Source organism: Dendrobates tinctorius, unplaced genomic scaffold (genome assembly GCF_039654945.1).
Source record: "Dendrobates tinctorius isolate UK_male_01 unplaced genomic scaffold, ASM3965494v1 ptg000073l, whole genome shotgun sequence".
Taxonomy (NCBI): Eukaryota; Metazoa; Chordata; class Amphibia; order Anura; family Dendrobatidae; genus Dendrobates; species Dendrobates tinctorius.
In genome coordinates this window covers 2,798,626-2,812,535 of record NW_027361741.1, presented here as the reverse complement: position 1 = coordinate 2,812,535, position 13,910 = coordinate 2,798,626, and the positions used below count along the sequence as shown (strand labels likewise).

General features: G+C 39.3%; 1 protein-coding gene across 1 annotated transcript in view; it reads right to left on the bottom strand.

Moving 5' to 3' along the window:
• The window catches only part of TBX5 (T-box transcription factor 5), a 135,193-nt gene extending 122,512 nt beyond the window's left edge, over positions 1 to 12,681 (bottom strand). Inside the window, exons 1-2 of the mRNA XM_073582844.1 lie at positions 12,583 to 12,681; positions 8,954 to 9,073 (exon numbers count right to left, since the gene is read on the bottom strand). Coding sequence (XP_073438945.1) covers positions 8,954 to 9,073; positions 12,583 to 12,674 — 212 coding nt within the window. The 5' untranslated portion in view covers positions 12,675 to 12,681. The remainder of the gene's footprint in view (positions 1 to 8,953; positions 9,074 to 12,582) is intronic.
• Positions 12,682 to 13,910: the final 1,229 nt, after the last annotated feature.

The window sequence follows — 13,910 nt, the reverse complement described above, 5'->3', positions numbered from 1 at the left end:
TACTCAGGTAGGCTGTGGCGTTGCAACGATGCTCAATTGGTACCAAGGGGCCCAAAGAGTGCCCAGAAAAAATTCCCCACACCATGACACCACCACCACCAGCCTGAACCGTTGATACAAGGCAGGATGGATCCATGCTTTCATGTTGTTTACGCCAAATTCTGACCCTACCATCCGAATGTCGCAGCAGAAATCGAGACTCATCAGACCAGGCAACGTTTTTCCAATCTTCTACTGTCCAATTTCGATGAGCTTGTGCAAATTGTAGCCTCAGTTTCCTGTTCTTAGCTGAGAGGAGTGGTACGCAGTGTGGTCTTCTGCTGCTGTAGCCCATCTGCCTCAAAGTTCGACGCACTGTGCGTTCAGAGATGCTCTTCTGCCTACCTTGGTTGTAACGGGTGGCAATTTGAGTCACTGTTGCCTTTCTATCAGCTCGAACCAGTCTGCCCATTCTCCTCTGACCTCTGGCATCAACATGGCATTTCCGGCCACAGAACTGCCGCTCACTGGATTTTTTTTCTTTTTCGGACCATTCTCTGTAAACCCTAGAGATGGTTGTGCGTGAAAATCCCAGTAGATCAGCAGTTTCTGAAATTCTCAGACCAGCCCTTCTGGCACCAACAATCATGCCACGTTCAAAGGCACTCAAATCACCTTTCTTCCCCATACTGATGCTCGGTTTGAACTGCAGGAGATTGTCTTGACCATGTCTACATGCCTAAATGCACTGAGTTGCCGCCATGTGATTGGCTGATTAGAAATTAAGTCTTAACACACAGTTGGACAGGTGTACCTAATAAAGTGGCCAGTGAGTGTATATTGATCTCTTCATTGACTGCTTTATCATGCACAAATAAGTTAATACTATCTATATACCAATATCCAGGTATACCCACCAATTGTCTCTTCTGTGGTTTCTCACTTTTAAGACATACCTTACTTTGTATTTTATATTTTGCCAGCTTAACAGAGATAACGTTTTTATATGTGGCTTTTTCTGTCGGTATATACAAAAATGTATTATGCCAAGTGCACTATTTTGATAAATTTGGGACAATTCTCTACATTATCAATGTAACTCATTGTATTCAATAGGATATCCTACAGCAAAGGGCATATGTAAAGCCCCCGTCACACATAGCGAGATCGCTGCTGAGTCACAAGTTTTGTGACACAACAGCGATCTCACCAGCGAGTTCGCTGTGTGTGACCCTGACCAGCGACCGGCCCCCCTGCCAGTTATCGCTGATCGTCCTGGAATGGCCAGGACATTTTTTTGATCGCTGGTCTCCCGCTGGCCAGCACGCATCGCTGCGTGTGACAGGCGGGAGACCAGCGACCAGCGTGCTGGTAACTAAGGTAAATGTCGGGCTTCTAAGCGGCGCGCAGCACTTAGAAACCTGATGTGTACCTTAGTTAGCAGCGTGCTGATGCAGGGAGCTGGTAACCAAGGTACACATTGGGTTTCTGAGTGCCACGCGCTGCTTAGAAACCCGATGTGTACCTTGGTTACCAGCTCCCTGCACCAGCGCGCTGGTAACTAAAATACACAGTGGGAAACTAAGCGAAGTGCATCGCTTGTTACCCTCCTGGCGCTGGTGCTGATCGCTGGTGAAGCTGCCTGTTTGGCAGCTCACCAGCAATCATGTAGCAATGCACCAGCGATCCTGACAAGGTAATATCATTGTTGGGATCGCTGGTGCGTCGCTATGTGTGACGGGGCCCTAACACTGCACCAGATCCTATGGTGATTTATTTAGAAGATGATATTTCACGTAGTGTGCGCCTATTTCTTTTCTCACTTTTGTCAGCGTACATTGCATTGCTGAATGAGGGGCGTGATATTGATTATAGAACACATTGCTTATGATAAACAATTGCCAACAGAAGCATTTCCCCATCAACAGTTCTTACTGAGAGGGTTCCTCTGCTTCTTCGCCAAGAACACATATTTAAACTGTGGCTTATGTTTGGAACGCCCATTCCTAAATAGAACAAGATGTGATATACAGTAAAAGTGTCTGAAGTATCAGAAAGCCGTCCAAGCAGCACAACTATATCCAACTCCTAGAAGACATTGTTACAGTCAACCAAATCTGACTGTTAATGTATGACCAGATTATTCATTTTTTTTGCCAAAACCATGAAAGCGCTCTAATACAAAGCCAATGACAGAAGTAGCATCCTGCTATAAACCCTGGTAGCAATTAATTCTCATTTTACGATGCCACTTGTGTTTTTCAGAATTTAAATTTAATCAATACAATAAAACATATGTGATCTAGAATAATTACTGTAAAAGTGAACTCAGAGCAATATTAATACTTTAAGTTACTAGTAAAAGTTATAAATATATTTTTTATTACATGAGGATGGCAAAGAACGACTCCAGACCCGAAAAACTGCCTTAAAAATTGCTGATGCATCTTGATGTGATGCTTCTCAACTCTATGGAAAATATTTCTTGCAATCACAATGGAAAATTATATTATAGACATGAATTAGGGGTGCTGCCCATACCTGCAAACCATATTCTAGCTTTAATATACTGTATTAGGGGAAATTAAAAAACAAAAGGATATTTCTATGGTACTGTAAGAAATGTGTCCACTACGCAAAACTGAAGATGAAGTTTGAATAAACCTTATTGCCTTATAAGCAATAGTATGCTAAAAGGGATTCCTGGGATTTTCACTGTGGGCCTAAGAAATAAAAGGCAAATAGTTGCTAACTACCTGCCCGTTCCATCCAGTGCCAGCTCAGAGAGGTGATTTTGCTGCTTCACGTCAACAAAGCCAGCCAGCTTCTTGCAGTTATGAGAAAATGGAAACGGTCTTAGGAGCGCAGGAAAGAGACTCAGACAAGAGATGGGTTTAAACCACAACGCGTTTCGACGGAGGATCCATCTTCATCAGGTGGAAGTACTTCCACCTGTTGAAGACGGATCCTCCGTCGAAACGCGTTGTGGTTTAAACCCATCTCTTGTCTGAGTCTCTTTCCTAAGCTCCTAAGACCGTTTCCATTTTCTCATTGCTCCTATCCTCCATTGGAGGTTTTCGGCTGGAGCTGCGGTGGAGACCTGACATCTTTGTCTGCCCCTGGGTTGCTTCCTAAGCGCTCCTCTATGACCGCTTTTCACTGACTCTTATTCTTAGCTTTTTGCAGTTAGTCTGTGACCACTCTGATCCAGCAGACATCAGTGGCAGGCAGAACAGGCAGGTAGTTAGCAACTACCTGCCTGTTGGTTATTATAGTAAAAAAAAAAAAACACACTTGAACACTAATATGAGGAACAATTAAATTCCATAGTTCTCTTTTTATTTCTGTTTAAACCAGGATCATGACTTCTGATCTCAATAGAGACATTTCCTACAAATCATAAGTCTTAATGGGTTTTCTCAGGATTTTTGTAAGGGTTTTAGACTGTTTGACTACCCAATTTTTGGCATCAAATGTACCAGATTCAAAGGTAGAAAAGTAAAAATGCTAAGTTAAACATAAAATATTTATTGTGCCATCATCTCATTCATTTCATGTGAAAATTGGAGTCATAGGCCCCAATTCATCAAGACCAGCATTGTTCATACTGGTTTTGATGAGGGGGCATGTTGTAATCAGAAACTCCTGATTCATAAAAAGGGTTTTCCAATACTTTTTTATTGTTTTCTACTATGGGTCTATGAAATAACAAGAAGATAATTGCTAACTACCTGAATGTTCTATCCGATGCCGGCTCAGAGCAGTCATGGATTGCTCTTGCCAGCGATTCTGCTGCTCCACATCAACAGTAGATCTTCCTCTTTTGGGTTGCCTTTTCGACAGGGCATGATTGCCAGTGTCATGCTGATTGACCATAGGCTTAACGCAGTTAGGCAGCAAAGAGCCGGCAGTCAATCAGCATGACATTAGCAGCCAAGCGCCATCAACAGGGCAAAGAGGAAGAGAAGCAGCTGCTCCATTGATGAGACTTCAGCTGAAGCGGTTTGCAACTGCTCTGAGCTGGCGGAGATCGCCGGCCGGCAGGCAGAACAGGCAGGTAGTTAGTTTTTAGGTCATTAGTAAAAAACGAATAAATAAGTCCTAGATAACCCCTTTAAGAGGCGCAAGCCTCTTAAGGGATCATGTGCATCTGATGAAAGGCATGCGCTTCTGTGCACCTTGCCACACATATAAGATATCTGGTGTAGGGAAATCATGAATTAGATGATTTGTGGTGTCATACCCATGCTACACACTTGTCTTTCCCCAGCTCCACTCATTATGGCGAAGCTGGCATAAAAATGTTAAAAGTCACATTATTTTTTGGGCAACTCTGAGTTGTACAAACATTTTGTGATTTCCAAGTGATTTGCGCCAGAATTGAGACATGATCACTTTGGTGAATCGAAGTCATAGTTTCTAAGCTTTAGTAAACATTCCTCTTCCCAGTTACATGAGGGTACAATCATTGTTCACTATTATTGGTACTGTGCTGACTTGTTCGAAAGTGAGTTGCGCTAAGTGCCTGGAAACTCAATTTTTATTTTTTTTCAAATGCAAACAATATACCATAAAGTATCATAATCCCCTCCAAGCTGATAAGGAAAACTGGAAACTATTATTCAACTCTAATCTTCCCTTCATCTCTAAACTCCTGGAACGCCTGGTCCACTCCCGTCTGATCCGCTATCTCTCTGATAACTCTCTTCTCGACCCTCTCCAATCCGGTTTCCGCTCTCTACACTCTACTGAAACTGCCCCCACTAAAGTCTCTAATGATCTACTAACAGCTAAATCTAACGGTCACTACTCCATGCTAATTCTCTTGGATCTCTCTGCAGCTCCTCCTCACTATGCTCTGCTCCATCGGCATCAAGGACACCATTCTCTCCTGGTTTTCCTCCTATCTCTCTGACTGCTCCTTTACTGTATCTTTTGCCGGCTCCTCCTCCTCTCATCTTCCCCTTACTGTTGGGGTTCCTCAAGGATCGGTTCTAGGCCCCCTCCTCTTCTCCTTGTACACTGCCCCTATTGGTAAAACAATCAGTAGATTTGGTTTCCAGTACCATCTCTATGCTGATGACACCCAATTATATGCTTCTTCTCCTGACATCACGCCAGCCTTTCTAGAAAACACTGGCGATTGTCGAAACGCTGTGTCTAACATCAAGTCCTCACTTTATCTGAAACTGAACCTGTCAGTCAAAGACTGAACTCCTTGTGTTTCCTCCCTCTACTAATGCACCTATACCCGACACTGCCATTTCCGTGTGTGGTTCCACTATTACTCCCCAGCAACATGCCCGCTGTCTTGGGGTCATACTTGACTCCGAGCTTACATTCACCCCCCACATCCAATCACTGGCTCGCTCTTGTTACCTGCATCTCAAAAACTTTTCTAGAATTCAACCTTTTCTTACCTTTGACTCTGCAAAAACTCTTACTGTTTCTCTTATTCATTCTCGTCTGGACTATTGCAACTCTCTTCTAATCGGTCTCCCTCTTACCAAACTTTCCCCCCTCCAATCTGTCTTGAATGCTGCAGCCAGGATCATATTCCTCGACAATCGTTACACCGATGCCTCTACCTTGTGCCAGTCCTTACACTGGCTACCCATCCACTCCAGAATCCAGTACAAACTTATTGCCCTCACCCACAAAGCACTTCATTGCTCAGCACCACCCTACATCTCCTCCCTTGTTTCAGTCTACCACCCTACCCGTGCCCTCCGTTCTGCTGATGACCTGAGGTTAGCATCCTCGATAATCAGAACCTCCCACTCCCGTCTCCAAGACTATACATGTGCTGCGCCAATTCTTTGGAATGCACTTCCCAGGTCAATACGAGTAGTTCCCAATCCCTACAATTTTAAGCGTTCCCTGAAAACTCATTTATTCAGACTGGCCTACCGCCTCAACACATTAACCTAACTATCCCTGTGTGGCACAGTCAAAAGTTTTACCATAACCAGGTTCCCCGTATCATGTTCCCACATGCTTTATGCATCCATTAGCCCTCTGTGTCTGTACTGATACACACTTAACATTATGGCTGGTCCAAACAATCAGGGCAATTGTTACCACCCACCTTTAGTGTCTCCCCTTTTTCCCTCATAGATTGTAAGCTTGCGAGCAGAGCCCTCATTCCTCTTAGTATCTGTTATGATCTATGTGATTATTGTTATGCTGTAATGTCTATCGTCTGTACAAGTCCCCTCTGAAATGTAAAGTTCTGCGGAATATGTCGGCGCTATAGAAATAAAAGTTATTATTATTATTATTAGGGGAGCCTAACAGCAAAGCAAATTTGTGTAAGTGAGAACGAACATTTTCCAGAGCTAGACTCAAACTATTCTGCTCATAGAATATGCAATGTAGAGCCTAATAAAATGCACCGTTATTAATTCATCATAACTGGTTTGAGTCATATGGGCGCCAACACGATTAGAAAATAAGTGATTATTGTTAACATTAGAACAATTAAGTTCTATTACATGAAGCTTAAAATGCATATAAACTGATTTTCAATACCAAGTTAGAAACGTTAACTTAAATCAGGGTTGTGGATAATTACGGCAATAAATACAAGTAATATACTTCAGTCTAATTTTCCAGATTTAATAGAAGGGTGACAGTGAATAGGTGAGTGCCATTCTGAAAAAGAACCTGTATTAAATCATTGTCTACATTTATAGTAAGGGTAAAAACTGGTATAATTTCAAAGAAGAAAATGTAAAGTCCTGGTAAGGCCGCTGTCTAATGGAAGCTAAGATATCATTCCAAGTTCAATAAATGGTGATCATATAAAAATTATGAATCATGTAAAAAGGAGATATCAGGACAATGGCAGGATGACTAACAGAGATGAAGAGTTAGGAAATGATGAGTTGGTCAAAAAACATTGTCTGCATCAAAGTCATCCTCAGACTGAAATGTTCACACGGTATATCTACGGCATTCTATATGTAATGGATGTCTCTTTAGGTCTGTCTTGTATCATATTGTGTAAATGTCCAATACCCCATTTTCCGCTCTCCCCAGTTGTATATTGGAAGAAACATGCCTACTCATATAATACAAATAAGACAAATATTGTATCTAGCAGTGATGGCCAGTAAGTGACAGAAGAAAGTTTTAGGAGAGTCATAGAACTTCAGTTTGTAATAGAAGAACATTGCAGGGCATCTCCTAGTTTCTGCTTTAATTACAGGGTGACAATATTTACAATTTTTCACACTTAATTGGCATTTAAACTGGTAAAAAATAGACATTTGCTAGTCATTGTCACCCACATTATTCACTCACAGTTCAGAAGGTGTCACCTAGACAGCCCTACCTTCATCAGGTCATTTTTGTTGCACTCTTTGGTACTCTTTTTAAAGACTCTCCCATTTGACAATCCAACAGCTTCCTAATGACAACTGACCCTTTTGAAGTTGGCGTAACACCCTTGCAATTGAGAAACATCAATTCATGTATTTTGCAAAATTTCAGCCTTCCTTCTGCACTATATAGGGCACTCATTATATTGTCCTTCCTTAGTACCCAGAATAGATACAATGCAGGATTGGACACATTTCTTAAAAAAATTGGCAAGAATGAGTGAGAGGAAGATAGAAAGAGAGGAATATAAAGACAGAGTGAGAGAGAGAAAGCGAGAAAGGGGGTGAGAGTGAGCGGAAGATAGAAAGAGAGGAAGTGAGAGAAAGGGAGAGAGGGAGTAAGGAGTGAGAGCAACATAGAAATAGAGAAAGATAAAAAGAGAGAAAGCTAAAGGGTGAGAAAAAGGGAGAGGGGGAGAGAGAGAGGATGATAAAATGAGAGGAAGAAAGAGAAAGAAAGGGAAAGAGGGGGAGAGAATGAGAGGAACATAGAAAGAGAGGAAGAGAGTGAGAGAAAGGGAGAGAGGGGGAGAAAGTGAGAGGAAGAGAAAAAGAGAGAGTGACAGAAAGAGAAAAGAGAGAGGAATCTGAAAGAAGAGAGAGAAAGATAAAGAAAGGAAAAGGGGGGCAGAGTGAGAGGAATATAGAAAGAGAGGAATATAAAAAGAGAGTTAAAGAGAGTGAGAGAGAGAAAGAGAGAGAGAGAGGTGGAGAGAGTGAGAGGAGGATAGAAAAAAAGAGGAAGTGAGAGAGAAAGAGAGATAGGGTAGAGAGTGAGAACAAGATAGAAAGAGAGTAAAATAAAAATAGAGAAAGTGAGAGGGAGAGAAAAAGGGACAGAGGGGAGAGAAACAGAGAGGAAGATAGAAAGAGAGGAAAACAGAGAGAAAGAAAGGGAGAGAGAAAGATACAGAGGAATAGAGAAATGAAAATATGTTTATGCCCAAAAAATACAAAAGTATTCTAAGAGTGATCCCTTTATTGGCTCAACAGAAAAATTATATTGGAAGGTTTTAGAACATAGAGGCCCCTTCACAATACCACGGTACCACAATATAATTATTTACTGAATTTAGGTATAGAGAGAGAGAGAGGGAGAGGAAGGGGGAGAGAGAGAGATTGTGGAATACACTTTGGCAATACAGTTTTTTCCACCAGTATTACTGCAGTTAGAATACATTTTGGACCTTTCCTAAACTACAACTTGTAAATAAGGTCCTACTGATTATGCTATATATTTCTAATTCAAGTAATTAAAGAAAACAAGACTGATATCATGACATGGCAGAAGACACATTCCAAGCTTGTACTATATCTGTGGAGAAATATCTACATTCTCCTGTACCCTGATAACCAGCTCTGTGTGACGGATGGATATAGGTAGAACAAGCTGGACCTTCAATTCCCAAACACATTTAATGACATCACATTCTAAAATTGGTCCTATACACCACTAATGATGCATAACGTCTCTTGTCTTTTAAAAACTATATTATAAAGCAAACTAAATTAAAAAGCAAAAAAAAAAGCCCTGAAAACTCAGCATGAACTAGCTAAGCACACTTCACAAAAGGAGAGGAAAAACAGCTTACCATTTGTTATCAGCAAACTTGTATCTGTGGTCATCCGCTGGCACAATGTCCATGAGAAGGATATACTTGGTTTTCGGATTGAGGCCAGTAACTTTCACCTTGTAGCTTGGAAACATACGCCTGGAACAAAATAATGAAGGAACATGAAGAGGAAATATTTTAAAAATCAAAACTTAAGTCTTAAGCGCACGCACAATCTCCCTTAACTTTAATGGAAAATAGAAATGGAACATATTTATGATTTTACACATTCTTTCCGCTTGAGCCCTACAGGCCACATTAATTTTATTATTTAGGGTGTGCCCTCTGTCCATAAATGCAGATTAATTGGTGACTCTGTCCTCCCTGTTTAATAATTATTACCCGAATTGATCAAGACATACCATTCTCTATTGCACAGGAAAGAAACAGTTTTTCTTTTGGCGCAAAAGTTCAACGATATGTGATAGCTTCCTGTGGAACAGAAAAGATCTCTGTTTCTGATTTGTCGTACCTAGTATTGAATTTGGAGCAAGCCCAGTACTATTAGAGGTTTCATAATTACAGAGGCCGACTCCGGTTTATACATCATATTCTCCCCCATTTTTTCCCTTAACCGCTCTTTGTGGTAAGCCTTCGTTCAGTGATTGTATGAAAGAGATAACGTTGGGCTGGTTATAAATCATGGCGTAAAGTTTCTTTTATACAAAGTGATCATCAAGTAGTGTTATCATCTTGCTCATTACCTTCTGTCTACACCTAACAAGCGGAGCGATAAACTTTGTGAACGAGAAACCATCATTTTCTCATTTATCATTTGGTTTTTCTCCCCATTATTGTTACATTTGGTCATTTTTGTTCCAACCTTACCCATAATTGATGGATATTGCTTCCATCGGAAGCTGTTTTACACATCCCTGTTATCGTTACCATTAGTTTTTAAGATCAACAATGTTGAAACTTCTGTTTAGAATTTATTAAAGTTGATCAACAATACGTAAAAAATATTCATCAGTGAACGAGGATCATGTAATAACATACGAATGGCTTTATAAGCTGACCATATGTCATGTAAGTCTTGTAGCTTAATGTCAGGGATTAGCTATGTGCCTGCTTAGTACAGTACAGAGTTTCCATGCACCTAGACATCTGCAGCCTAGCAATAAAAATACAATATCAATAATGAAATAATGTTGTGATCTAACAGTATTTGTTTAAGAAAATTAGGCAGAGATATGTAAAATCATACGATATATATATATATATATATATATATAGTAATAAGTTTTAGAACTTTTTTTCCCATTAAACAAGAATTAAAATAAATGTAGACCATCAGACAACAATTCCCTTTTCCTCAACAAACTGTTTTCTCTTAAGAAATTCCCTTTTCTGTGATAAAATTGGTGCTGAATTTATTGCTGGAATTGTTCCATCTGTGCAGTTATGAGAGTTTAGTAAACAATAGGAGGATATCACGTATCTAGACATAGGATTGCTAATGGTAGCACAAAAGCGAAAAATGGATCCCTATGGCTGGACTGTTCTTAGATCATACAGCAAATTACTTTTCTTACAACAGTGCTGTAATTATTTTGGAATCATTTCAAATATTTGTATCATTATTTTTAGAATCATTAATTTTTGTTTCAAATTTTTTTTCTTTTTTTTATAAAAGTTTTGTATGTATTGCTTCACATCCCATAGTACAGAGTCTGCTAGGAGTCCAGAGTGAGTTTTATTCACTTTATTTGCATGGAATCTTTAGGGGGTGGCACTAATAAAGGGAATAATGCTCAAAATGAAATTTTATGAAAGTTATGGGATTTTATGAAACTCATGGAATTAGGAGGGAAAATTAAGTCAACTGTACAAAATCTCATACACATAATAGTTTCATGGTACTTTACAATTTGTATTTAGGAGATATGCATTGCTTTTTTTAGAGATAGATAGATAGATAGATAGATAGATAGATAGATATGGGATAGATAGAGATAGATAGATAGATAGATAGATAGATAGATAGATAGATAGATAGATAGATAGATAGATAGATATGGGATAGATAGATATGGGATAGATAGAAGATAGATAGATAGATAGATATGGAATAGATAGATAGATAGATAGATAGATAGATAGATAGATAGATAGATAGATAGATATGGGATAGATAGATATGGAATAGATAGACAGATATGAGATAGATAGATAGATAGATAGATAGATAGATAGATAGATAGATTGATAGATAGTAGCTTATCTGAAACATCTGATAACCCCCCTATTGGATATAGTGTGTAAGGGATAATACATTGACTATCTCCCTTTCATAGCTGATGCTGATGATTATTTTCCTGCCTCCATGGTGCTCTGAGCACGGTGTTTATTGCTAGCTGGTGGTTATTGCACATTTGTAGTATATTCTCCATAGCTTTACGTCTCAGATATAAGTTGCATTGCACTGAGGCTACATTGTATTGGAAATAACTTTACAGCGCCTCATAGAAAGCAAATCCCATCAGCAGAAGGCCATCCCCTTGTAATGTGTATCTTCTGCCTGATTCCGCGGCCATGAATCCCCTATAGATAATTAGGAATATGCATATTCCATAGAGTTGATATTGTGAGAGCTGGACTCTGCTTTTGATCTAATATCCCGATCATTACAGAAGCCCCCGACCCCCATCTATGGGGAGGTTGTTACATTTTACTATTCTAAAACACATAAAAATGAATAAAAACTGTAATAAAGTAAAATATATTCAAAACGTAGTTAGTGCTGATACTAATAATAGCTATTTATTGCTAGAATTAATAATATCGATCCTTTCCATGCCTTATAAACTAGTCCTTTTTATAATCTGAAAATAACGGGAACCTTCATAAATCCAGGGTGCAATGAAGCCCTCCATATTTCAGAATGGCTGTACCCTATAGAGTGGGTATGTTTCCGACTCCATGGAGAGCCCCCGGTGCTGTGCGCCCATGAGGCGTGTCGCCCCCAGTTCTGGCACAGCTTAGCGATGTCGCTATTTTAGCTCGAAACAGAAGTGCAGTAAAAGCCATTTCTTTCCGAGCTCCGGATCCTGCGGACGATCCATCACCTGAGCGTGTGTGCGTGTTGTGCTCGGGCCCCACTCCACGCACACAGATGATGGAGACGTGGGGGCCAGCGCCCACCTCCACAAAGCCCCCAGATAATCCAGAGCTAATGGTTGTGCTGGGGAATCCCGAGGATCTCCTGGATCCAGTCCAGTGCATGGGGAGAAAGCTCCCGGCTGGGGATGGCTCTGCTTCCGCCTCCTCTTACTCCCATACTTACTGTTTGTTTCCTGCTTTTATCCTTTCTATTTTTGTTATTATTATTATTATTTATGCCCACATAGATTTATGTTCACAATAGATTTAGGTGGGTCTCTTGCTCCTTTTTCTGGCCTTCTCCTGCTATTGCACCCAGTTTGGGGCCGTTGTTGCCTTTCCCTCGCATACCCCCAGACTGCCCTCTCCACTCGGGGGTCACATTAATCTCAGTAATCTAATATCTCTTTTAATGAATAAGCACATTGCTGTAGAACAGGGGCCTAATACGGGACTGGTGGGATAACGCGGTGCACATGTCATGGGGTAATAACGAGGAACCTTACCGTCCGGCCTTGGTGATGATCATCTCCGTGCCCACTTCATGAAACTTCATCCACAGCTCCCGCTCGTGCAGGAACACCTTGATGCCTTCCATTCCCTGTGCACAGAGCAACAGTGATCACTGCACATCCACCATCTGCTGCCTGCAGCTACACCCCGAGCACTGCCTCCAAAATGCCGCTATGTACAGCTGGTACCATGCCAATCCAACACCAAACATCGCAGCCATCAATAGCTCCTTCTGGGCTACAAACAAACCTAGTGCACCAATTATGCTTATTACATGTTCATACTGTGTATGCATGCATCTATATATAAATATATATTACATGTACATACTGTATATGCATATATATGTGTGATAAATATATATTACATGTACATACTGTATATGCATATATATGTGTGATAAATATATATTACATGTCCATACTGTATATGCATCTATATATAAATATATATTACATGTACATACTGTATATGCATATATATGTGTGATAAATATATATTACATGTACATACTGTATATGCATGCATCTATATATAAATATATATTACATGTACATACTGTATATGCATATATATGTGTGATAAATATATATTACATGTACATACTGTATATGCATATATATGTGTGATAAATATATATTACATATACATACTGTGTATGCATGCATCTATATATAAATATATATTACATGTACATACTGTATATGCATGCATCTATATATAAATATATATTACATGTCCATACTGTATATGTATATATATGTGTGTGGATAAATATATATTACATGTACATACTGTATATGCATATATATGTGTGATAAATATATATTACATGTCCATACTGTATATGTATATATATGTGTGTGTGGATAAATATATATTACATGTACATACTGTATATGCATATATATGTGTGTGGATAAATATATATTACATGTACATACTGTATATGCATGCATATATATATGTGTGTGTGTATGTGTATACATATATATTAAATGCACTTATATGCATGCATGTATGTGGGTATACGTATATATTACATCTACATACATGCATGCATCTATATTAATATATATTTGTGTGTGTCATATATTTATGCATGCACACTCACAAATATAAGTACAAAATAAAACATACATATATCTATATTAATATATAGATATATGTGTATATGCTTATATGTGCATGTTTCATACACCATATATGTATACACACATACAAATAACAGCACACAATATACATATACAAATAAAGTAAAAGATTGGCTTTGTGTATATATATATGTGTGTGTATATATATATATATATATATATACACA